Raw genomic sequence first — 23,749 nt, 5'->3', positions numbered from 1 at the left:
TGTCAGACCCTAACCCTGTCCTCCCTCCACTTCACGTTATCGCGGTGCAGCGACCGGGGTATGCCCCGCGTCTTCTCTCTTACCACTTACAATTTTATTACATCACTTCTTATTCTCCCTTCGAAAGTTGGTAGGCAACAGAGTCTGAAGAATCGCCCATTGGCCTAATAAACGAGCTGAAAGTCAATAATCTCAACAGTTTCACTCACTGAACTGCGAAAGCTGAAGTTATATCATTACATACGCTTCAACAAACAACATCCAAACAAATGGCCGACCGTCGTCCCGGCCCCAACTTCAAACCCGCTGCTCCCTCACGAACCGCGCCTCCTCCACACACCGGACTCTCTTCCGCCGGAGCAGGAGCAGGAGCAAGAGCCGGAGCATCAGTCCGCCGCAACCTCTTTCAACAGGGGCAACCACAATCACAAGCACAGTCAGCACAACCAACCCGACAACCCACTGCTGCTCCAGACTCTCAACAGTCTCAAGGACACTACTCTCAGTCCTCTCAGTCTCAGACTGCTCAACCTTCTCAAACCTACCAAAACAACTTTCAGTCTCATCCACAACACCCGCACGCGCATTATCAACACCAGCAAACTTACCTCACTCAACCCCAACCTTATTCCCAAACCTATCCCCATCCCTACTCCTACTCCTACCCTCAAGACTCCCTCCCCCATCTCCAACAATACCAACAACTACCACCCCACCAACCCGACGAAGAAGACACCAAAATGACCTCTTCCTCACAAGAGGACCATCATCAACCCGTAACAGACCCCGACCTTGAAATCGTCGTCCGCGACAAAGAAACAGGAGAAATCGACCTAGGCAACGACCCACCCACGCCCCCCTACGACGAGGAGACGGAAGCGATCATGGAGGCGCGGATGGAGCAGGAGAAAGAAAGGGAGAGGTTGGCGGATGCGGTGAGGGAGTGGTTGACTGAGCATGAGGCGGAAGGGAGGGGGGATTTTGGTGAATCAGAAGGTGGCGGTGGTGCTGCTGGGGGAGGAGGAGAGGGTGGGATGGATACTGAAGGTATGTTTTAAGCTTGAACGGCGCGCGTGGGTGACAGGATGATATGGGAGCAAGGTTGACTAACGACTGAATTACAGAACTCCTGGAGGCAGTCAAGGCGAGCTTAAAGACCAAGGTTGCGGCGTTATATGAGGATAATTGGATGTTTGAGAGGGAGGAGGTACTTCATCTGCATTGATTGAGGAGGGATGGTTGAATGACGAGCGGTGGTACGCATTTATTGACACGACTGGATTGCATTCATGGTATCGCGGCGGGTTGGTAGTTGGGTATGATTTCGTCTCCGAGTTCTTTCTTCCGGCGCTACACTTCTTCTTCCCTTGGCCTTCTTCCCTTTGGCTTGTTGTATTACCTTAGCATAAGCAGCGTATACCCCCCCTATGATTACTTCTTTCACCCTTAATAGGATCCCAGCAGACTCTGAACAGGACAGACAGAGCATAAAGCGAAGATAAATCATACATCTGTCCCTTCCTGTACTACACCCATCCCTCTTCACACCCCCCTAGTGCTCTCAATCCAGTCCTTCAGCAGTAGGCGCCGCCTCAACCCTCCTCACTGGCGGCCTGCCGCCCGCAGCACCCGCACCACCACCACCGCCGCCGCCGAACAAGCTACCCATCATATCGAGCAGTGGGTTAGACTGTCTTGGCCTCTGAATACCAAAGTACATCTCAGCAATCATCTCCAGGGCACCATCCCACGCTCCACCCAACTCGGCAAGGTTGCTCGCGTATTTCGTCTTCAACTGCCTAAACAGATCCGGAGTTCCCTTCTGCACCGCCAGCAGCAACAGCCCCAAGAAATTCAGCAGCGGCAGGCTCGGGAAGATGCGGATATCGCTGCCATGGGAACTCTCCACGTTCTGCACGCCAAGCGACGTGTTTTCGGCCGTGAGCGCCGACACAAAGGCGCGGTATGACGTGTTGGCCGCGCGGACGTTAGCCAGCAGCAGGTACGGCAGGATGGCGCGGGCGGCGAAGAGGGCGGCCGTGTGCGGTTGCTCGTTGTCCTTGTACCACTCATACTCCATGCGCGTTAGCACCTCGACCGACTCCTTGGTGCCTAGGAGCAAATGCTTCTCGGCCTCGTCCGTCTCGTGGTTCTCGGCGGCGAGGGTGCCGACGACGTGGTGCAGCTCCGGGTCGCCGGCGGGGTAGTCGCCGAACTTTCGTGACCAGCTGTTCACAATGAAACAATTAGTTCCCTCTCCCTTCTTTTTTTTCCAAATCCGTATTATACAGAGAGAAGCTTGCTTACTCAAACATCTCCTTAACAAACTTCTTCCTCGTTGGCTCCTCGAAGTCAAACAGCCTCAAGCACGTCAACAGCCGCCCGCGCGACGCCGCATCCGGCTTAATCTTCCCTTGCTTGTACACGTCCACCAGCAAGATGGCGAGATCGCCGCCGGCGCCGCCAGCTCCGGCCTTCAGCAGTGCCTGCGACACGCTGGACAGAATGTCGATGGCGGCCTGCCAGTTCTCCGCTTTTGTGTACCGCGCCGCAACCAGTCTCGTCTCCTGTCCGGCCTCGTACTGCTCTTCGAACTGGCCCTCGGCGGTGCGCTTCTGTAGTCGCGCAATGATCTTTTGGATCTTGGCGTCTTGTTTTGAGGCCATGGCTGCTGCGAGTGTGATGGCGCAAATGTGGTGTGTGATTTTGTGGTTCGGTTGGTGACGGGGGGGTTCGTGATGCTTCCCCTGATGTTGATAGTGGGTTGCTCTCGTGGATAACAGCTCGCGCAATGCTCAAGTTGTGTCGCCGGTTGCTTGTGATATAGAGTGTCGATAGACAGATGCCAGCGGAAACTTCAAGATATCGTCGCGATTATTCGGTGACTGGTAGTGTTGTACTGGTCGTCTTATTGAATTGTATGGTGAGTGTACAAGGAACTCGCGACGACCGAATCCGAGAGACGGAAAGCAGACAGCTCACAGCGTCGAAACCCCACTAACAAGCATCACAGCTCTTGCGTCTGCCCGCATGGAGGATGGAAGGGAAAGGATGATGTCGGAAGTGGGGCGCGGCTGCAAGGTGGGGTTATCACGCGGCAGGCAAGAGCTCTCAGCGGACAAGACGGGAGCTGCCAAAAAAAGTGAGCGCAATTGGAACCCCACATCCCCCTATTCCGACCCCTTTCCCTTTGTTTGTTGCGCTTTCCGAAGCTGCATAAGCTTGACAGCAGAGTCGAATATCGGGCAAAAAAAAGATACCCGTGGAAATAGGGTGGCTTTCTGACCCATTCCCACTCTCCTACAGAGAGTGGGTCACAAAATCGCCGGACACCTCAAAACCGCCGGACAGAATAGTTTTGTATGGTAATCCCTAAGAAAAGTGTTAGTGCAAAGACAAAAACGCCTATTAACACAACGGATATAAGGGCAAATTCTCTGTAGGAGAGTGGGGATGGGTGAAAAAGGCCACCCTATCTCCACGGGTAAAAAAAGGTTGCTCGAACCAGGTTTCGAACCTGGGACCTTTCGCGTGTGAGGCGAACGTGATAACCACTACACTATTCGAGCTCCGGTTGTTGTTGAAAAACTGGTTTAGTTGCTTAGATCATAAACGTAGTTGTTCATCTTAGTACCTACCGTTGCTCAACTACATCTTGTCGACGACACAAGAGCAGGCGACGTACATCCTTTGTGATATTGAGTTTTGTACAACAGCTGTGATTATCGCTCAGTGAGTCCCTATGCTTGAAGAGTTATTACGTACGTTACATCACGGACTGGCCACTACTTTTCACAAGGCAGCTACCCCCAAACAAGTTAGGTATCATGTCTTATTGCACTTATCACATCACTATCCCTCGCTTGCTTTTCTCCTCGATTCTTTTGCTCTTGATCGCTTTAACATACAAAGTACGCAAAACTATTCACTAGTTTTGTGATGGATGTATGTCACATAGAACTAACACGATTCCGCGTCAACAAGAGTTCCGCTATGCAAATCCATCTGCCAAGGCGTCTTACAGATGGCGGTTGAGCAAAGTCGCTGCGTTCCTGAACAAAAATACCACCGAGGAAGCCCGCAAACCAATCCCCAGCCAACTCCTCCGATGCTTCTTCTCGCCGCAGCCCGCTTTGAGACTCGACCTCACGTCCAGTCCAGCCTCAAGACTTTGGGCACTCGGGGGTGAAAACGGGAGCTCGAATGCAGCCTTGCGCGTTTGGGCGGGCTTTCCACTGTGAGACCCGCTCAACTCTCTCTTCCACTTTGGCGTCTCTTCCTGATCCCCATCGTTCATGGGGTGATCATCATTTAGGGGGGCCTGGGGCGTTTCCGGCGTTCCCGGGTCAGATGGCTTGTGTGACTCGGAGCGGGCTAGATCCAGTAGCTTAGACTCAGTGGTGGAGTCTCTATTTTGGCGAATACTGAAGAAGGGCTCTTGCTCGAATAATCTGTCCGTGAAGCATAGCCACCTCGCAGTACGCTGGGAAGCGGGGGCGCGATCCGAGCCCTGACGATCATTTTCAAACAGCTCCCAAGTTCGCTGTTGAATGCGTGAGAAAGCAACGTTTGGTTCAAGCCCCTCATATTCAGGGGCTAATTCCTTTGCCTAAAAGTCCATAGTGGCGCGGCTATACGGTTGCGGGGTGCTGTCCGAAGTCGTCGAGGCAACAGGAGTGTTGGGTGCCCTGGCGAGGAAAGAATTGTTACTGCGCTCCTGCATCTCTGGGCTCCTCGCCGTTGTAGTGACATTGTCGAGAGGTTTGTTTGGCTTCACAGTGATATCAGAGTCTTCAGTATGGGCACTGGACCCGCTGGCCTGGCTGCTAACGGTGTTGGTGACGACTTCCGCTTGGCCCCAATCGACATCCATCCTGTCCTCGTCAAGGGACACACGCTCCATCCTTTCTGATGCGGCATCCATTGCGGCATCAATGTTCGATGGCTCATTTTCCGTGCGCTCTACCTTTTCTTCATAAGGTGGTGTGAGCAGGTCAACTAAATCATTGGAATGCGGAGCACGGGCATCTTCCCGACGTAGGGGAGGAGGGAGACCGTCCACCATATCATGGTCAGAGCTGGTGGTAACCTTCTCCGCGCTGTTTTCGTACACCGATCCGTTGGCAAAGTTGACGAATTCTTCGTCGCGCATTTCCTCATCTAGGTCGCCCGCTGATGCGTGATTAGTGGCCATTGAGTCCAGACTGTTGGACCTGTTACGTCTCTTCGAGTCCGGAGACGACATCGAGATTGGTCCACGCTTTCTGGAGTCTTCGTGTTGTTCTTGCTCAGTCTGCGCCAGCTCTTGGCTGAAGAACTTATTGTCAAACCTGACAAAGGCCTTTAGAGCGTCATTCAACGGGATTGGTTCAGTGTTCATAGCCTTGTCCGAAGCGTAAATGAGAAGAGGTTCAGTGCCGACTGCGCAAGCCTGCGAGATAGCAGCCTCGTAGGTTGTTTTCTAACAATATAACGTTAGCAAACCCATTCCGTCCATCACTGTTGGTCTCATGTCTCTTAGACAAAGGAACTTACTTCGATCTGCACGGCGTAGTTGTTGTCGGAATAGCACCAAATCTTAAACCACTGTTCAGTGGGAACCTCACCATCGTCGAGGTCAATAAGCTCGACTTCCTGTTTCCGTAAGAACACGGTGTTTGGCTCGCTTGTCATGCCACGAAGAGTAAATTTGGCCGTGGGGACCCATGAATTATCCGATGCAGGAACGGTGAGAGCCTTGCTATGTTGGTTCAAAGCGTCCAAAATGCGTTCTTTTTGTGGCGCAATAGTACCTGTAGATCGTCAAGTCAGCACCTCGCTACATTTGATGGCATACGGAAGAAGAAGATAGCCTTAGAGAGTGGCCACAGTGATCATACCTTGCACGATCTTTTCGATCCTGGCTGCCTGTTCTGTCAGAGATTTGATCTTGCGCTCGTAATAAGCGATGACCTTCGCCTCCTCCGGTGAGACCGGAGCCTCCTTTTCAGCGCCCGCTAGATAAAGTCGGTAACCATCTCCATCGTCATCAACATCGGAACTTGACTCTTGGAAATTCCTCCAGGATGCACGACTTTTGACTTGCTGAATGTGGTCTTTGCAGCGTTCAATACTGTCTGTGATCATAGTTCGACGGTCCATAGGTTTGCCCGTTTGGTTGTCGCTCCATGTCGTCAACCTTTCCTCCTCCTCCACACATTTGCGATATGCGTACGCAAGTCTTGATAGATCTACTTGTAGTTCGTTGATTTTCTCTTCATTGGAGGCCAAGTATCGGTCAAGGTATATCGTCTCGGGTATGTCAATAGCTGCCGGGAGTCCTCGTGATGCTCTAAGCCCAATCGTGAATACCTCAGGCAGCTTACTTATGGTGCTGTAGGGAGCGCCGTCGAGTGACTCTATTGAAGTATTCCGGTCCACCCAAAATACCTTATCAAGACAACCGTAGAGGTTTCCTGTGGTAAGGTCGACACCTTCGCAGTCCCATATGTTGATATGTTCTTCTGAAGAGCCTTCTGCTGTGCCGTATAGGGACTTTTTATAACACATGGTGAGATCGTCCCAGCTGCCATCGTTTTTGGCTTTCAGCATCTCCAAGTGGCTGTCGAAGAATTCCTTCTCGCTATCCCAGCGCTCTTCGACACCGGGAGCTTTGCACTCCGCCAAGATGTCTGCCGTTCCGTACGCCCTTTCCGTCGAGTCCAGGAATGCTACCAAACGATGAAGCTCGTCAGACCACAGGGGAAACAGCTGTTCCCGTCCCGAGCCAGTTTGTTCAGTACGTGCCTGTAGCTCCGGGGGAAGAATCTTCTGTCCCTTCCACCATTCGCTGTTGCTTCCATAGCCGTACTCCGGCACAGTGCCTAACTGGAGAAGCGCATTCCGTGCGGCGGGGATGGAGTGTAATATCGTCAAAATTCCACCGATACGGTGTCGGTTGGTCGTATTTTCGGAACGGTTCCTCAAAAAAGCCGGGCTCCCGGGAGCCCTTGCTCTACTGACTGGTCTTGGATCCGTTTGACGAAGCCTGAGGGGAACCATGGCCCATTGATTCGGATCATAGTCCGTTCTGTTCGCTGGACCAAAATATGCGCCATTGCTAGTGACACCCGACTCTTGGGGCGGAGGTGGAGGGGGCAACTGCGGCGGCAATGGAAGTCCGTTGGTACTCGGCTGAGGGGTGTGCATGCCCGAAGGATTCATGGAAGCCGCAAGGGCTTGTTGTAGCTGTGCGTCCTCTTCCTGTTGGTTCGTCGGGGCGCCGGAAGGATATGGACCGGTAGTCATGTCCACAGCACGTCCGATAGGAGACCGGTTGTCAACCCTCGAAGGAGGCCGGGATGGAGCAGTGGGATCATATCCCGGGTCGTATCCGTAGAGGACAGGGTTGTTATCTGGAGGCTGGATATGAAAAGCTAACCCGAGCTTGTTAGCAGAAGATTGTGACATGTGATTCAAGCAGTTCCAGGAGTCGAATTAAGACAGGGAGCTTACACTGGTTGGGCCCATAAACAGCTGCAACTCCATCACCTTCACGGTTCGTATTGAACACGCTCTCATCCCAGGCGTAGGATCTTTGAAACTGTACCCAGGGCGTCAGTATCCAGTTCTGTCCTAACATGAACCCCGTGGGGTGCTGCGCTGGAATCTAACCTTATCCACGTCGTCTAAGATCATATTGATGACCGCTTCCAAGTCGCCATCTTTGGCTCGCAAAGCAGCTGCGATGGTTGGCTCATCATCGTAGTTGGTGATGGCGCGCACCATTTGGATTTTCTCCTGGTAGTCATCCATGGTGTCCGGATGTTCCTCTTTTGCGCCGCTAGCCCTATAACCGTCGTGCGTAATGTAGTCGGCTTTTGCGATGGTTCAATATGTGCCGCCAGCAGTCCCAGCGTCAGGCGCTCCTGGTCGGAGCGTGCCGCAGGTAGTTGAGATGTAGTTGGGCTGCCACTGATCGAGGGAGACTTTGGCCACAGGGGTCGAGGGGAAGAAAAGCAGTGGGCGTCGGTCAAGAAGAGAAAGAGCCCTGGTCGCGAGAAGCTCTATCGATTTATGTAAAGCTGTATACTGGGTCAAAGAGGGGCGGCAAGATGTAAAATGTATGGCGACTAAAGGACCGAAGCGAGAACGAGAGAGTTGGTAAGTTGAGGTTTGCGCAGGTTGCTCTGACTTGACGGATGATGTCGGCGGGGCAGCGATGGTGACCTTGATGGGTAGGGCCTGCGAGACGAGACCGGGGGTCGGGGAAGGAGACGTAGAATGTGTTGTTGAAGGAACGGACGGCGATCTTGGCGTTCGTCTACCTAGCTACCGGGTTGAGGGATAGCTCTGCTCTTGCTTTTTGTTGTTGTTGGACGAAGGCAGGGCGAACGGGATGTGGGAAGCCAAATTGGGATGTTGAGAGCCTGCTTGATACCCGAGCCTTGTACCTACAGTAGGTACGTAAACAATGCGGCAGGGGCAGCTACTGAATGATGGGCAAGAGCTGCGCCGGATTGCGGGGAGGGGGGATGGTATTGAGGCACTTTGTTTGCCTTGGAGGGTAAGCCAGAGAAGACGTATACTTTGTACTGTCGGTCAGGTATCCTCCGGTTTCTGGTCGGTTTCTGGTCGGTTTCTGCCCGTTCACAAAATTCACTTGTTTGTACAGAGGTATCCCATGAGGGGACGATGGAGGGGCTTCGTCACTGTGTCAGGGGAGGTCTTCTGTTTGGCAGCACGGGATGACCTACCGACATCGTGCACGGGCCATTTGGCTCTGATCTTAGACGATGCCATCGCGGGGCTACACTCTTTCTTCACTTCATGAACGAAAGTTGAAAGTCTATAGCTCTAGTCTAGACGTTTCCGCTAAAGGTAATCTATGTAACTATGAAGCCAGACCGCTTCCCTTCTTTACCAATGTCTTCCGCTGTTCATGGAAGACTATGGCTAAGGATAGGCAAGTACCTAGGTGACGGTGTGTGTATGTAAAAAGCGACCAATGAAATTCCCGCCAGATGCCGTGTATCTGTTTGGGAGACCATGAAAACGCCCAAACACACCTGGAGTGTCCCCGACGCTATGCAAATATTACGGACAGAAAAGAGTAAAAAGAGAAAGAAAAAGAGGTATATCATCATCATCCTGACCCAGACCGACCCAGTTTGGCTTGACAACTGCTGCTGTTGCGGCTGCTGCTGTTAAAAACCGTAGCCACCAACCGAGCCCCATCTATTGCTTGGAGTTGGAATCGTCGTCGTCGTCCTCGCTCCCTTCTTCCCCATCCTCAAAGTCCTCCATCTGATCGTCATCCCCGGTGTCACTACCACCAAAGTCAAACTCCTCATCCGACTCGGCCCAAAAGTCGTCGTCGTTCTCCGCCTTCGGGGGTGGCTTTTCCTCGAAGCTGACCGGCATCTCGAATCCTGGAGGGATATCCTTCTTTGACTTCTCCACCGTTTCCCGAGCCTTCTTGTTGTAATCCTCTCTGCGGTCGCGGTACAGGACGCCCGCGTCCACGTTGGCGGGGCTGTTGATCTCCGGGTCGTCGAGCAGCAGCAGAACCGACCTCAGCACGCTCTCGGCGCCCTGGAGCGGCGACCAGCGCTCGCTCGCCTGCTCGCCAGACATGAGATCCTCGCCGGGTGTGTGCAGGATCGAAATGCAGAGCTGGCCGTCCGGGTACACGTTGGGGTGGGTGATGGGGATCAAGAAGCGGAACTTGGGCGGCTGGTACGGGTATTCGTCCGAAAACACCATCTCGGCCCGGAAGTAGCCCCCGTTAAAGGCGCTGTCGGGGTTGATGACCATGAGGCCGAAGCGCCACTTGAGGATGTTGGTGGCCGCAGAGTCGTCCTGTTTGCTCCGGAGAAGTGAGGGTCAGTCTGGGTTCCGTAATGGAGGTATAGTGATACTAGAATCGACATGCGGGTACTGCGCCCGACGAAGCTATTCCGAGGGACAGACCGGGAAAGAAAAAGAAGGAACGGGGTCAGAACGTACATCTTCAAAGTGAATCCACTTCTCTTTTCGTAACGCCTTCATCTCACTCATCAGGCGCGTTGTCGCGCCCGATGCTGTTGTCCTGTACGACATGGCGAAATGTGGTTACGGAGGTGAAGGCGAGAGGTGCCGGTGGCGGAGGTTGACAAAAGCAAGAATGGGCTGCCGCTGGAAAAGCCCACTTTGCTTCGTTGGTGGTGTTGGTGAGGTAGATGTGTTGGTGGTGGTTAAGTAGTCAAGGGATCGACACGCAAATGCCGACGAAGAGTTCTCTAGTGCGCAAGATCCGGGGGGCACGAGAGGAGAATGGCGGTCCTTGTAGTTCGACGTAAGAGGCGGGGGTTCGGGAAGATTGTTGGAAGGTGGTGAAGGAAGGGTCGGAGTGAGTATTGATCTTTTAAGAGGGATGGAATGATAACGATAACCAAACAATGGAAATAGACTACGGAAGCACGGACAGTTGCCGGGTACAAAGGATAGAAGCTAACGGTTTGTCACGATGCTCTTTGGGTGTTGAGTGGGCGGAAAATCAAAGGCTGGGCGGTGACAATCTGGAACAATAGAGAGGTTGCGAGTCAGGAGAAAAGCAGGGTCGGACGGGAGAAAAAGGGCGTCACGAGCGTCACAGGGTCACGCCTCCGCGGGCGAGGGTCCGTTACGGATGGAGGTTGGGCAGTCTTTCCTTTTAGCAGCCCAGACCATTTGTGAGGTTATTGACTTCCTTCTTCCAGTGAAGCACAGGGGGATCCTGTCAACTGCCTGTCTCGCCTTGTCAATGGTGGTCAACGCCGCTGCACACAATGGCGGTCTCGGGCTCTCGGGCATGAGACCAATAGTATCGCCAAAAGAGGGAGGCGGTAATCATCAACATTTAGAAAAGCAAACTTTGATACTGATTGACTGGGTTTTATTTAGTCCTCGGTCCAGATGACAAAGTAAAACGAGAGGTATCAGACTATTATGTACACGCACAACGGCACAATATCTTTGCCACTGACAATTGCAGGTATCGCATGTTTTGTAGACAGTACCTTACGTACCGTATGAGGATGCACTAACAATTTCCACTGAAGCTTCAAGTGACGCAGTTGTTCCTGTTGAGATTGGAACGGTCCCGTCGTTCCATCAAGTGACCTAAATCGCATCCACTTCTGCATTCGTGTTCGGGCATCATATACCCGTCATGAACTACACTTTACTGTATATACGAGTAGTCTGTGACGAAACACCAGGAAAGTCTCTCTAGACGAGCTCGTATGCGAGACCAGGTTTCCAATCTCCCGTGGTCCATGGACCACAAGATAGACAATCTGGGAGGGTAACAAGTCGGCGAGGACCCTGATAGTTACTCAGCCCAGGCCCTCCGCGATCGGTCTCTTCCCGTTGCGAACCTCTCGGGGTAGCCAGTAGGGTGCTCACTCAAGATAGCGAGATGGTCGGCCAGGACGTTTCGCTTGCCGTGGAAGGGTTAGGGTTGTATGTGAGATTCACAGTTCGGTGTGTTTCAGGGGCTCACTAGAGGGATGAAAACAAGAAAGACATCGGATGAGATGACTAGACCAATAGGTAGAGATTTGTCCGAGTCGGATATCATCCGGTGAAACTATTATACACACCTCCAACCACCAACTAGAGCAAGTAACCTAGCTACCTATGTACCTCCCCGAGGCCTCAAACACCCAACCGACTCGATCAAGCCGACAAGTCGTAATAGATACATCTCCCCGTCCTGAAATTATACACAAACGCGTGCTCCGACCCCTTCTTGGCCTCCCACTCCCACCTCCACCCCTTCAACATATCGTGAATCTCCTTGACATACTTCTTCTCACTCGTGCCCACATTGTGTTCCACCTTGCGCCAGCTCTCCGCGTCGCTCAGGCTCGTCCGCCGTATCATCTCCATCACGTTATCCGACGTCTCGATCGCGGCAATCGGCCCGTCCAGGAAGCTCTGCAACAGCCTGGCCGCGCTCGTCTGCGCCTGCTCCACCACCTGTCGGCGGTTGAACTTCTTGCTCTTCGTCTGCGCCACGAGCACGTGCACCTCCTGCTCACGCTCGCCGTCCGCGCCCAGGAACAGTCCGCTGTTCAGCTCCGAGTTGTTCATGCCAAAGGACGAGAGACCGCCGCCTCCGCCGCCGCCGCCGCCGCGGAACTTGATGGCAGCTCCGGATGACATGCCGCCGCCGCCGCCCGTGCCGCGCATGAGAGCGTCCCTGTTCTCGCGCATCTCGGCCTTCAGCCAGTTGAGCAGCTCCTTAGCGGGGATATCGGCGTCGGGCGCGTCTTTGCGACCCATGGTCTTGATTTTGAGCATGTTGTCCTGTTTGATGATGACGATCCACGAGTACGACTCGTCGCGATACTTGGAGAGCAGATCTTCCGGCGAGCGGGCGTCGCGGGCTAGCTCGGCCGAGATGCCTTGCGCCCAAAGCGTCTGAACGAGCTCAATGCCCGAGGAGCGGAGGACTTCGGGGTCGAAGGAAGCGACGAGGACGTCGCAGCGTTTGATGTTGAAGAGCCCTTGGCTCTCCTCTTCGGCTGCCTTTTTGAGGAATGCTTTTCCGGTGGCTTTCGGAACGGGCTTCGCTAGCTGCTTCTCCCAGTTCAAGCTGAAGCCTACCGCATGGCGCTCTTCGAACCGGTTGCCGATCTTGGGACGGTGTTCCTTAATCAAGCTGTCGTAGCGGCCACCGGCGGCAAAGACGTCTTTGACCTTTTTGTCGTATAGACAAGAGAAGAGGGTTCCACCGCGGAAGAAGGCCTCGTTGATGCTGCTCAAGGGTGCGATGTAGATTTTGTTTTGTACGCCGAACCGCTTGGTGTACTCGTACACTTCTTTCAGATGGGCCAACGTTGATGAAGCTTGTTGATAGTATTCTGTTCCTTCGAAAAGGAGCTTGATCTTGGAAATGGCCTTGCTCGGGGTGTCTAGAACAAACAGTTAGTTTATGCTGTGATTATTTCACTACGTAACGCCACACTTACCTCTGAAGTCAAATCTCTGTAGCTCGTCCACGCTGGTTGCCGATATACCCACCATAGGCGATCTAAGCTCACCACGCACCTTTTGCCACGTAAAGTTGCGAATGTTGAGCTTGCTGAGGACCTCAGCAGCAGCCCTCCGTGTGCCCACCTCTACACCGCAGTACTCGAAGATAAGATTCAGGAGGTCGGAGTGCCCAAGCTGGAAGCAGATGGGAGTGGATGACACGGTAGGGAACGCGGTCACGATCTCGTCCAGAACTTTGATGACCTCAGCTTCTTTCAGAGCAAGGTCCAAGGCGTCTGAAGTGATAATGTCAAAGTCGACTTCTCCATACACATCCGGCTGGCCACCGCCGTGACGTTCACGGAAGATGTTGCCAAAGGAGTATGACTTCTGGACAATGGGGCTGTTTGTGATTCTTGCGAGAGAGCGAGCATGGCCCATCATCAGATCGAAAGGCAGCTGAAGAACCGTACCATTCTGATCTAGTAGATGAACTGCGTTTTGGCCATAGTGTGAAGAGCTGGGATACAGGCAGGCGGTAGGAGCCTCGACTGCACCGTGTCGCCGGAAGATGGATATCAAGGTGTCTTTGACGATGAACTGTCGCATAAGCTCCTGGGGTGAGGGCCCAGAAGAAGACATGTCCCAGGCATAATCCTTTGCTTGTTCGATCGGCCTGGAGAACAAAGTTTCGAGCATCTTCTGGTAGTAAGGTGAGTTGGGATCCGACAATCCAGCAATCGCACGCCGTATCGCCTCGCTTTCCATCTGAATCGGTAGCTTGCCACTCTTCATGAGCTCTGAGCTCGAAGGACGCTCTTTAGGGTTGTGGGTCAGCAGTGACAACAGAACCTCGAGATGGTTTTTGTCCATATGCTTGAAGTCAGCGGGCAGAACTGGAGGGGATTGGCGCAGCTGCTCAAGGACCATAGCGCGCTGCATTCCAAGCATGGGAGGGTACGACATCTCGAAGAAGATCACGCCCAAGGAATACATCTAGAAATAATGTCAGTCCAGCCTAACAAACTTGGCCATGGGGGACGGTGAACCTTACATCAACCTTTGAGGTATAAGAGCCGCTGCCACCCGTCCTGACCTCAGGGGCAACGTAAACTGCTGTGCCGATGCTCCTGGTCATGTCGCTTGCATCCAAGCTTGCTGTTGACTTGTCTATCGCCAACTGTCCGCTAGTGGCCAGTCCAAAGTCGCCGATCTTCACGTTATCCAGGCCATCAGGTCCTGAAGAGATGAAGATGTTCTCGGGCTTAAGGTCGCGATGAACGATGTTGAGGCTGTGAATGTGGCAGAGGCCTTCTAGGATTTGGCGGAATAGGCGCCAGATCTCGGCTGTTTCCTTGGACAGATTCCGAGATATCAAGTCGCGCAGTGTCTGAAGAATAGTTAGATATGTCTCCCATCGCTAATTTGGCTCGAAGTTGAACTTACCCGCTTCTCGCAGTACTCCATGGAAATGTACATGACAGTCTTGTATGGGCGAGCACTTCCTCGCCGAGGACGACGTCCTGTAACCCCGAGGTGGCTCTTGCCGCTCACGGTGGCAGCATCGTCGTCCGAGTCACTGCCGGATTCATCTTCTTCATCGTCTTCGTCTTCGTCGTCATCATCTTCTTCACTTGAGCTGTAATCGTACTCAATGCCCGGGTGGCCACTGGAGGACATGAAATCCAGGCCTCGGCTTTTGCTCTCGGCAAACTCGATATTAATGCCGTGGGATATCGTGACCTGAGAGCTGTCTGTGATATCCGTGGCACCACCTTCCGTTGAAGTATCGCCTTCTGTGTCCGCGTAGTCCGGCACCTCCTCGAGCCATGTGTTGTAGTATCTCACTACAGCTGGATGGTTCATCTGGGAAAGAAGTCGGACTTCCTTCAGAATCTCAGATAGTGTCTCTTGCGATCTCTGAGTGATCTTCTTAATGGCGTATAGGTGTCCATCGATCATCTTGCGGGCTCGGACAACCTCTCCGAACCCTCCTTTTCCAAGACGGGCCTCTTCCACATAGTCCTGCCGATATCTGGAAGACATGGGTCCGCGACTCATTGAGTCGTACCTCATCCTCTGTGGGATTGTTTGCGGCATGGGCATTAAAGAGCCCGGCACAGCAATGTCTTCGTCGTCGATAATGGGTGCGTTGGTAGCGAGGAATTCGCTCGAGCTCAACTCAAAAGCCCGTGGCCGCTTCTTAGGGTCGGACTTGAAGAACTTGGAGACCAGTTCTTCCAGAGGAGCCGACAGAGAGAGAGAATCCATCAATGCGGAAGGCGAATGATACTTCTCGGCAACATCCAAACCGAAGATCATCTGGAGGAAGACGATGCCAAAATCCCAGACATCGGTCTTTTGAGTGTACTGAGGTTTCGATACGCCTGCGATTTCGGGCGGAAACCAGTATGCGGATTTGGCGGCTCTTGAGGATGTCAGCGTCTTTATCTTTGTACAGAGGTTGTGAAGTTCCCTCTGATAAAACGCATCAGTTATCTTGGGCACTATATCCCCCGCCTGGTTTCTGTAGAGGAGAATGTTGGCTGGGTGAAGGTCCTGATGAATGATTCCGTTATTGTGTAGAAATGCCAGTGCTTCCAGAAGGTCGGCCGTCCATATTTTTGCCTTGTTGGTGTCAATGTGGCCCGCCAGATCGAGAAGCTCTTCAATGGGCCCCTTTGTGGCGAGGGGCGTCAGAATGCTGACCGTCCAGATAGTCGGCGCCGAAGAATCGGTGTCGCTGATGCCTCGATCGATTCTGAAATCAAGGAAGGGAAGCAGATTCTGATGGCGAAGCTTTTTCAGTGTTTCCATCTGCGACTCCAGATACTGCAACTGCTTCTTGAACTGAGCCGAATCCTTTCCGTGTGACTTGACTTCTACTTGCTTCAAGGCTAAGCTGGGGCGCACTGTTCGGGCGGACAGAACTGGTTTCACCTTATAGACGGTGGTGATGGGACCTTCGCGAAAGACAGTTTTGCCGATGACGGTTTGGAAGAACAAGGCATTACCGGAGTCGTCAGTGATCTTGCAGGGCTGATCAAACATGAGCGTCTCGTCAGTCTCGCCAGGATCTTGCGGAGCACGGTCAGGGGATAATTGGTGGCTCCTGTTCTTCTTTCTGGATTCTTTTGCTTTATTTCGCTGGCGTTTGAGTTCTTCCTGGAGCATGTCTTCGAGGACTCTTTCTTCTTCCTTGCTCTCTTCGAGCTTCTTCCGTTCCTCTCGCTCTTTTTCGCTCTGCGCTAACCTTGCCAGCTCTGCTTCGTGGGCTGCCCTCTCCTCTTCAAGGGAGGGGATTTCCAGCCCCTGGACCTTTTTCTGAGCGGCTTCCTCCAGGATATCGCGGATCCCTTCGACAATCTGGTCTATCATCTCCTGTTCCGCTTGCGCGTAGATCTTTGGCTGAGTTTCCACAAACTTTTGGATCTTGAACTTGGTTGATTCTCGTAGACTATGATCATCCTTGATGGTCAGCAATGGAGGGGACTTTGGGTAGGTGGCCACCATGACAACACCCAGTGTTACTGAGAGCTCTTGGTCAGCTGAGGGTTTGATCTTGATGTCAAAACGAGGTTCTGATTTCTGGACGGATGTTAGTGGACGACACTGTGAGAAGAGATGAGATGTCAGATCTTACCTGCCATGCCCCGTGTGCTGCTTCGTGTTCGGTAAAGTCTTCGCCATAGATGGCTTGCAGCACCATTACTTCACTCTCCTGGACTTCCTGATAATGAGTCTTTGCTGGTGGGGTTTGCCCCGGGGTCTTGAGCCCGGGGAAACTGGTGTTGGCTTCATTGTTCTTCTTGGGGGTTTGTTGTTGGGCAGGCTTCTTCTTGCCGGCAGGTTTCTTCCACGCCATGGCGAGCTGTTCTGCTTGGGCAGAGATCCTTGTATTAATCAGTGAGTCTTGTTAGTCGTTGTGAAAAGGGGGTTAGACGAACATAGCCGAGATGGCTGCGAGACTTCACTGAGCGGAGCCCATCTTAACTCGTGATATCAGAAGGGAAGGGGGAGAGAAACTGGAAGGGGAAGGGTGAAGGTTGGGTGGAAATGGAGTGACGTGGTCAGCAGTCGCTTTTCCAAAAGTGAGTGGGAGCAGAAGAGATGGAAGATGGGTGAAGTGGACAAGCGTCGGGTGTGACTCGTCGAATGACTCCAACTGTGACTTCCAGATTGGAATGGAAACCTGTGAATGTCTCCATGTTAGAGTCCACGACAACAGCATCCATCCCGCTGTTCATTTCGGGCCTGATAAGGTCCCCCCAGCGAGTCTAGATAAACTTCCCAGCGCTGTGGGCGGGTACTAGCGGGTCCCTCAAGGTTCACCGACCGAGGGACCGCGGCTGCACCGACCCACGACACACTGGCGGCGGGGAACAGTGGAAGTGGGGCCCAAGCAAGGAATGGAGACAAAAAGTGGAGACCCCGCAGTCCCACTTGGTCCGAATTGAGATCTCTGCCGTGCTCTGTTTTATCATTTGATGGCACTGACCACACTGACAGGACGCTGACGGATTCCCATTGGCTCCCTGCTGTCCTGTTCAGGGAAAGAGTAAACACTCGCGCTCGACACCACCCGACTGCAACAAACAGGAGTCCTCCAGTCCCATTGCTCCCGACTGCGAATCCGATTCCCATTCTTACAACCTCCATCATCACAGCCACCATCAACCAACCCCCTCCTTATCGCGCGAACCGTATTCGAGGGGCCTATTCCCCCATTTCCGACCGCCCAGAGTATGCTGCGCTAGACTTCGCTTCAACTTCTTCATCCATCACCGACCGACACAATGATTAGTTGGGCGTTGAGGCGCAACAACAACTCGAATGCGCAAAATGCACAGGGCGCGCCCGATGCCGGTACGGTTGCAGACCATTGCAGGAGCCTCATTACAGTTGTTTACTCTGACCATTTGGCCCAGATGAATCCACCAACCAGCTCGATGTCCCCGATACTCCAGCGCCGGTTTTTGCTGTGCGCGCCTTGAAGACTGCCTTGTTCGGCACACCCGCCAAAGACTCCAAAAAGGCCGCTCCTATGCCCGGTCCTCATCGATCACCGACGAAACCCACCGGCATTCTCTTGACTCCAGGCGTCGGCGCAGCTCGTCGCAAACGCGTTTCCTTCGGTCATGGCGTTAAGGCGGGATCGGCCCTGGATTTGACCGCGATTGACGGTCAGGCCTCGAAACCAAAGACCCGATTGAACGAAATTCTCGAAAATTCACGGACCCGGCCGCAAACCGCAGATCCTGGCGTCAAGACGTTTTCGGCCGAAGATGCATGGGATGAAGATGATGTCGAGTATTATGATGACTCGGATCTTGAGACAGATATCACAGATGCCACGGTCGATCTCAACGAACCACACTCGCGTTCTGGCAGGTACTGGAAGGCCGAGTTCGAAAAGTATCACGCGGATGCGAGGGCGGAAATGGAGAAGCTGGTTAGATATAAGCAACTCGCAAAGTCCTACGCAAAACTGAAAGATGCCGAGGCCATCGACCTGAACAAGAAGCTCAAGGAGGAACAGGAGAGGGTCCAGCAAATGGAGGAGCAAATTGCCGAGATGACGCGCCACGTCAATCTCTATTCGAAGCGAGGTGGTGCCGAGGCCAACAACGGACTGATAGAAGAGCTTAATCGGCAAAAGGCTTTGACGCAAGAGTACAGGACCCAGGTCGAGGAATTGGAGGAGATACTGCGCGAAGATGAAGAGGATCATAACGACTATCAGACCGGGAGCCATGCTTCATACAAACGACGGATCGCATCGCCAAGAACTCATCGGACACTTTTGGAGGCCCAGCGAGAACTTAGGAAGGCTAGGTCACAGGTTAGGGAACTTGGAAAGCTTCGGGATGAGCGGGACCGAATGAAGACAGAGCTCAAATTCGCCGAGCAACGAGCCAGCGCACTCACCGAGGAGAATAAGAAACTCAACAGTGAGGTGGTGCTGAGCAATTTCAAGGTCAAGGATTTGGAGAAACGGCTGGCCGAATCCAAGAATGAGAATCTGGTCAAGGACAACGAATTCCAAAAACTCAGGGCGGATTACAACAAGTTAAAGGAGGACGCCAAATCCCGATATGTCGAAGCGAGGGAAGTCTTGGAAAAGAAGAACGATAAAATATCCGAACTTCAGCAGGAGATTGCAAGCCTCAAGGCAGAGACGATCGAGTCCAAGTGGGCGGCGCGGATGAAGAACTTGGAGGCGAAATTGAAAGCAAGCCACGACAAGATCAAGGAGGCAAATGACCGAGAGGAAGCACTCAGGTTCCTGGAAACGGCCGAGGAGGAGAGCACGTTGCTGTTCAAGGAGCTAGATGCGCTCAGGAGAACAAGCATTCAACGAGGGCTTCTGGCTCCCGCACCAGCTGCCGGAGCCCAGAAGAGAATCAAGACCAACACCGGCGACATCAAGCGGTACAGCTACGAGGACGAGGCATTGGTTTCTTCTCGTGCGCTTCGAGAGAAGATAGAGGCAGACATGGCCAAAAAGCCTTTAGGATTCGGTGAAACCGCGAAGCAACAAGCACCTTTGTGGACGACCAGCCAGCCTGAGCGGACAGCCACATCGCGTAGGACAACAGCAGGGACTACCACGACAGCTGGTTCATCTGCCGCTGCCAGGACTCTCCGAACAAAGCCCAGCTTGGAGGACATTCTAGGCAAGAAGCTGGACAAGCCATGGACGAGCACCAAGGCGACGGCAACAACGGCTGCTAACACCGGCTCTCAATTGCCGGCGACAAGGAGGACGCGTATTGCCCGGCCTCTCTCCAACGAAGTGCCCGAGCTTGAACCATTCAAGGCCCCCACTTCTCACTCCTTCAAGGTGCCGGATCTTGAGCCCTTCAAACCAGACGTGGTGCCGCATTCAAACATTGCGCGTCTGGAAGGGTTCGACATTGACAGTAGCTCCGTCTGGAATGTTGGTAGTACTACACCCCCTCCGAAGACATCCACGACATCCACATCACTTCCCGCAGACCGCCGGGCGGCAGCCATTGCTCGATTGCAGCGCAAAAGAGCCGAAAGGGAGAAGGGGCTGGGCGACAGGAATAAGGAGAACCTGTGGCCTTGATAGTGGTGTGCATACCTCGTTGTTCCTCGCGGTGATAATGTTTGCAGCTTCATTTGTACATGGCGGGCAATGTATGGCAAGGCAATAGGCTTCAGGTGAGGCCGGTGTTAGATCACCTCGGTTCTGCAATGGGCAGGCAGGAATGGATTGGTTACGGTCACTGTTTATTATCCAGGAGGAAGCATTGCGTGGTGTTTAAGGGTCGGAGGATATGGGTTTCCTTATCTAGGGATCGCTACGTTGTGCCTATTATAATGGCGTTATTCGGCGTCCATCTTTTATGAGAAAAGCTAGCGACGAGTCCACAGCATGACGGAAGCGATGGAACAAAGTAATTACATCTGACACTGGTGTTTTCTGCTCATCGTGGATCTTCGTTGTCCTATTGGGGCGTTAACCCATATTATTGGTTTTGTTTAGTATGTAGTTCTAGAACGATGCATCATTGATAAGGAAGCGCAGGTTTGCCCCGCTTTACAAATGTCTCTTAGCAACAACAGCCGACCGGCCGTGTGTTACTATCACCACCCATGAAAAGAGAAGTATCTCCATTCAACTCACGAACAGCGGAAAAGTAACGTTGTTTCGTTCATCAAGAGTCAAGATGTCACAATCACAACATGGAAGAGCCATATCCGACGAAGCTCAAGCAATTGAGAACGAGATCGCCGACCTCGAAAGACGCCTGGCTGAAGCCAAACTGAAACAGAGACAGGCTCAGCAACAGCGCAACAGCACACAAGAGTCTGAACCAAATGTGATATCATGTGAGTTACGCCATGCTCTACCTTTACCATCTCTTCATTTTTAATCGACTTCTCGAAACTCTATCTATACCGCAACCCCCCACTAACCCAGGCTCCTCAGTCCCCTCCCCCTCCCAAACCATCCTCCACTCCCCAGCCAACCACTTCCTCCTCCTCCTCTCCGACTCCGCGCTCCCTCTAGGCTCCTTCGCCTTCAGCAGCGGTCTCGAATCCTACCTCGCCCACAACAAACCTTCTTCCTTTTCCCCTTCCCCTTCATCTTCAAAACCACCCAGGACCAAACCCCCACCGCCCTCCTTCACCTCCTTCCTCCCGCTCTCCCTCTCCTCCTACGCCTCCACCACGCTCCCCTACGTCCTCGCCGCCCACCGCGACCCGGCCCGGCTCGCCTCCCTAGACGACACCCTCGACGCAACCATCGTCTGCACCGTCGGCCGGCGGGCTTCGGTCGCCCAGGGCCGAGCGCTGCTTTCCATCTGGGAACGCTCCCTTTCCGCGTCGCTACCGCCTTCCTCTTCTGCTTCTGCTGGAGCGGCTGCTGCTGCTGCTGCTATTTTGAAGCCGTTTTCGGCTTTACTGAGATCTGCAGGGGCGGCGGCACCGACTTCGTCTTCCAGCAGCGTCAACTCATCGACATCAACATCGACAGGAAGCAGCAGTGGGTGGAACGACCCCCCACCCGTCTCGGCCCACCTCCCGCCCCTATTCGGTGCCATCTGTGCCCTCGTCGGGCTCTCGCTCGAGCAGACGGCGTACGTCTACCTGCTGAGCCACGTCAAGGCGCTGGTGAGCGCGGCGGTGCGGGCGGGTATGTTTGGCCCTTATCAGGCGCAGAAGACGCTGGCGCGTAGACAGGTGCAGGAGATAATTGCGGCGGTGGTGGAGAGGGAGTGGGAGCGGGGCGTGGAGGAGGCGGGGCAGAGCGTGCCGGTTATGGATTTGTGGGTGGGTAGGCATGAGGTGCTTTATTCGAGGATTTTTAATGGTTAAGAGGTTGGTGTGGCAAGGTGGGAATGGCGTCGGAAGGAAACGTGAAGAGAGTTACATGGGGGATGCACGAGTGGGAAATGGGTTTGTTTACTTTGAAAAAGGGGTGGAGGAGTCAAATCATTGCAGCAAACTTGTCCGGTCTATGTTGTTCGAACGCTCTTGACTTGGTATCTTGTTCTTTCTATGACAATAATCCCATGCATTCCTCTTGCTTCATTCTTTCATCATCATTACCAAACAACTTCTTCCCACTCAAGCCTCAGTCGCTATCATCATCACTACCATAAGCCACCAGCGGTCCCGCCGAGACAGGCGCTTTCGGTTTCGCCGCAACCGCAACTCTAGCAGACTGTAGCGCAGCAAGCGTGCTGCCAGACAAAATCCCGCCGGAACTCTGTTGCTGTTCCTGAGGTTGTGCCTCATCTTCCTGCTCCTGTCCCCACCCTCCAGCCTCCCCAGCTTCGAGCATCAGCAGTTGCTGATCCTCAAGCTCGTAGCCTTCGCGACCCCTTGGGTTGACCGCATTCTTTCCCCGCGCAAAGTGTACCTCGTCTGGCGCCTCGTATCCTTCCAAGCCGTAACTGCTCTCAATCTTCCTCCGTTTCCGTGCCTCTGGGTCTTTGCCCTCAATCTCAGCAACATACTCGGCTGGCAGGGCTCGTCGAATGGCTTCGGCGGCTTGCTCCTCGATGCGTCTCGCCTCGCGTTTTTGCGCCATGGGGTTGGGATCCGCTGTCGCCCATCGAACGTTAAGGATCTCGTTATGGTCTAGCGACTGGTGGGCCATCGCTTCCTTGGCAAATTGAGCGTTTGCCTGTAAGCAGCGAGTTAGTACCGAGTCCAATACTCAAGGCCGGTGTTAGAAATCATTGCCTACCTCATTCGAATAAGTAACAAACGCCACACCTCTCGTGTTGAGCACACGTACTCTCTCTATTTGCCCCCATTCGGCAAAGTGACGCGCCACGATCTCCTCAATGTCCTCTGTTACGTGAATTCTGCCGATGTAAATCGTCCGGTTCTGCCTGCTGAAGCTGCCCACACCGCCCATATCATCGCGATAATCGCTGAATTTGTCGCGCCCGAAACAGTCCACGTTAGGGTTGAAGATGTCGTGAATGGTAGGTAGCCGATGGAGGTACTCGCAATCCTGGCCCTTGGGACAGACGCCCCTTGCGAAAAACAGACAGAAGAACGATCCTGCCACTCCATCGGCACGCGTGTATCCGGTATCCAGGGCGATATTACATCTTCCCTTTGCGTGTGTCTGGGACAGGTACTTGTCTTCACGGTCGCCACCGGACCACTTATTGTACCAGATGTTGAACGTCGTTCCTGTCTGCGGCGGCGGCTCGGACTTGACCAGCGCCGGGTCGATTTGGGGTCGCGCCGGTCTCTTCTTACGCCGGATGATCTTTTTGACCTTCTTTTCTGTAGTGGCGGCAACTTCGGTGTTGGTTGTGGTGAGGGCGAGCTCCTGTGTCTGCGCGTCTGTCGCGTCTTCTCCGGCTTGCGCTTGCTCGATTATGGCGGAGACAGGCTCCTCTGGCCTGGTATCGACTTCGGCCATGGTTGCGTCGGATTGGGATTCCAGGTACGATTCGGTTCGGAAAAAGATATCAATGTTCAATTGGCGTTATGTCGCATGTGTTGTTGGCAGGGTAGAAAGAATGTAGCGGATACGTCTGCTGCAATTGCGATGAGAAGTGGAAGAGACGATGACGCCGAGTTTGGTCGATGATTTGTTGTCTAGGCCAAGTCGCAAAGCACAGACACCTTACCGAGTTCCAAGGGTGTTGACTTTTTGGAGAATTTCTAAGCCTTGCAGTTCCTGGGCCGACCTGCAGAGACCCACTCCGTTCCCGCAGATTGTGTGGGTCTCCCAAAGGCGGTGAATGACAAAACCCACTTCTGTTGC

General features: G+C 53.4%; 7 protein-coding genes and 1 non-coding gene across 8 annotated transcripts; 2 read left to right on the top strand and 6 right to left on the bottom strand.

The window, feature by feature from the left end:
- The first annotated feature begins 99 nt into the window (after positions 1–99).
- Positions 100–1,393, top strand: B0H65DRAFT_111341 (uncharacterized protein). Its single transcript, XM_062820580.1, has 2 exons — positions 100–1,047; positions 1,125–1,393. Exons 1-2 carry the CDS (start codon positions 270–272, stop codon positions 1,223–1,225), a joined length of 879 nt encoding a protein of 292 aa, XP_062684520.1. The 5' UTR covers positions 100–269; the 3' UTR covers positions 1,226–1,393.
- Positions 1,394–1,561: 168 nt separating this feature from the next.
- Positions 1,562–2,666, bottom strand: B0H65DRAFT_421650 (uncharacterized protein; the record flags this gene model as incomplete). The annotated part of the gene is made up of 2 exons (XM_062824355.1): positions 1,562–2,228; positions 2,308–2,666. 2 exons carry the CDS (start codon positions 2,664–2,666, stop codon positions 1,562–1,564), a joined length of 1,026 nt encoding a protein of 341 aa, XP_062684519.1.
- An 830-nt stretch (positions 2,667–3,496) lies between these two features.
- Positions 3,497–3,569, bottom strand: B0H65DRAFT_t93. The gene has a single exon. It is a non-coding gene; the product is annotated as a tRNA-Val (tRNA).
- Positions 3,570–4,453: 884 nt separating this feature from the next.
- B0H65DRAFT_111295 (uncharacterized protein) lies at positions 4,454–8,113 on the bottom strand. Its single transcript, XM_062820579.1, has 5 exons — positions 7,654–8,113; positions 7,495–7,582; positions 5,880–7,415; positions 5,536–5,792; positions 4,454–5,461 (listed from the first exon to the last, which is right to left on the bottom strand). Exons 1-5 carry the CDS (start codon positions 7,792–7,794, stop codon positions 4,610–4,612), a joined length of 2,874 nt encoding a protein of 957 aa, XP_062684518.1. The 5' UTR covers positions 7,795–8,113; the 3' UTR covers positions 4,454–4,609.
- Positions 8,114–8,813: 700 nt separating this feature from the next.
- Positions 8,814–10,009, bottom strand: B0H65DRAFT_457209 (ubiquitin-conjugating enzyme/RWD-like protein). The gene has a single exon (XM_062826343.1). The coding sequence runs from the start codon at positions 9,793–9,795 to the stop codon at positions 9,217–9,219; it is 579 nt and encodes a 192-aa protein (XP_062684517.1). The 5' UTR covers positions 9,796–10,009; the 3' UTR covers positions 8,814–9,216.
- Positions 10,010–11,529: 1,520 nt separating this feature from the next.
- On the bottom strand, positions 11,530–17,244 carry B0H65DRAFT_111242 (anticodon binding domain of tRNAs-domain-containing protein). Its single transcript, XM_062820578.1, has 5 exons — positions 16,625–17,244; positions 14,428–16,569; positions 14,036–14,371; positions 12,978–13,977; positions 11,530–12,920 (listed from the first exon to the last, which is right to left on the bottom strand). The coding sequence occupies exons 1-5, from the start codon at positions 16,844–16,846 to the stop codon at positions 11,680–11,682; spliced, it is 4,941 nt and encodes a 1,646-aa protein (XP_062684516.1). The 5' UTR covers positions 16,847–17,244; the 3' UTR covers positions 11,530–11,679.
- A 3,434-nt stretch (positions 17,245–20,678) lies between these two features.
- Positions 20,679–21,831, top strand: B0H65DRAFT_420554 (UreF-domain-containing protein; the record flags this gene model as incomplete). The annotated part of the gene is made up of 2 exons (XM_062824286.1): positions 20,679–20,841; positions 20,942–21,831. 2 exons carry the CDS (start codon positions 20,679–20,681, stop codon positions 21,829–21,831), a joined length of 1,053 nt encoding a protein of 350 aa, XP_062684515.1.
- A 184-nt stretch (positions 21,832–22,015) lies between these two features.
- On the bottom strand, positions 22,016–23,630 carry B0H65DRAFT_457200 (uncharacterized protein). The gene is made up of 2 exons (XM_062826342.1): positions 22,709–23,630; positions 22,016–22,645 (listed from the first exon to the last, which is right to left on the bottom strand). Exons 1-2 carry the CDS (start codon positions 23,399–23,401, stop codon positions 22,091–22,093), a joined length of 1,248 nt encoding a protein of 415 aa, XP_062684514.1. The 5' UTR covers positions 23,402–23,630; the 3' UTR covers positions 22,016–22,090.
- Between the last annotated feature and the right edge of the window lie 119 nt (positions 23,631–23,749).

This window comes from Neurospora tetraspora (genome assembly GCF_033439725.1).
Source record: "Neurospora tetraspora strain CBS 560.94 chromosome Unknown B0H65scaffold_2, whole genome shotgun sequence".
In the NCBI taxonomy this organism is placed as follows: Eukaryota; Fungi; Ascomycota; class Sordariomycetes; order Sordariales; family Sordariaceae; genus Neurospora; species Neurospora tetraspora.
This window is presented reverse-complemented; position numbering and strand designations above follow the sequence as displayed.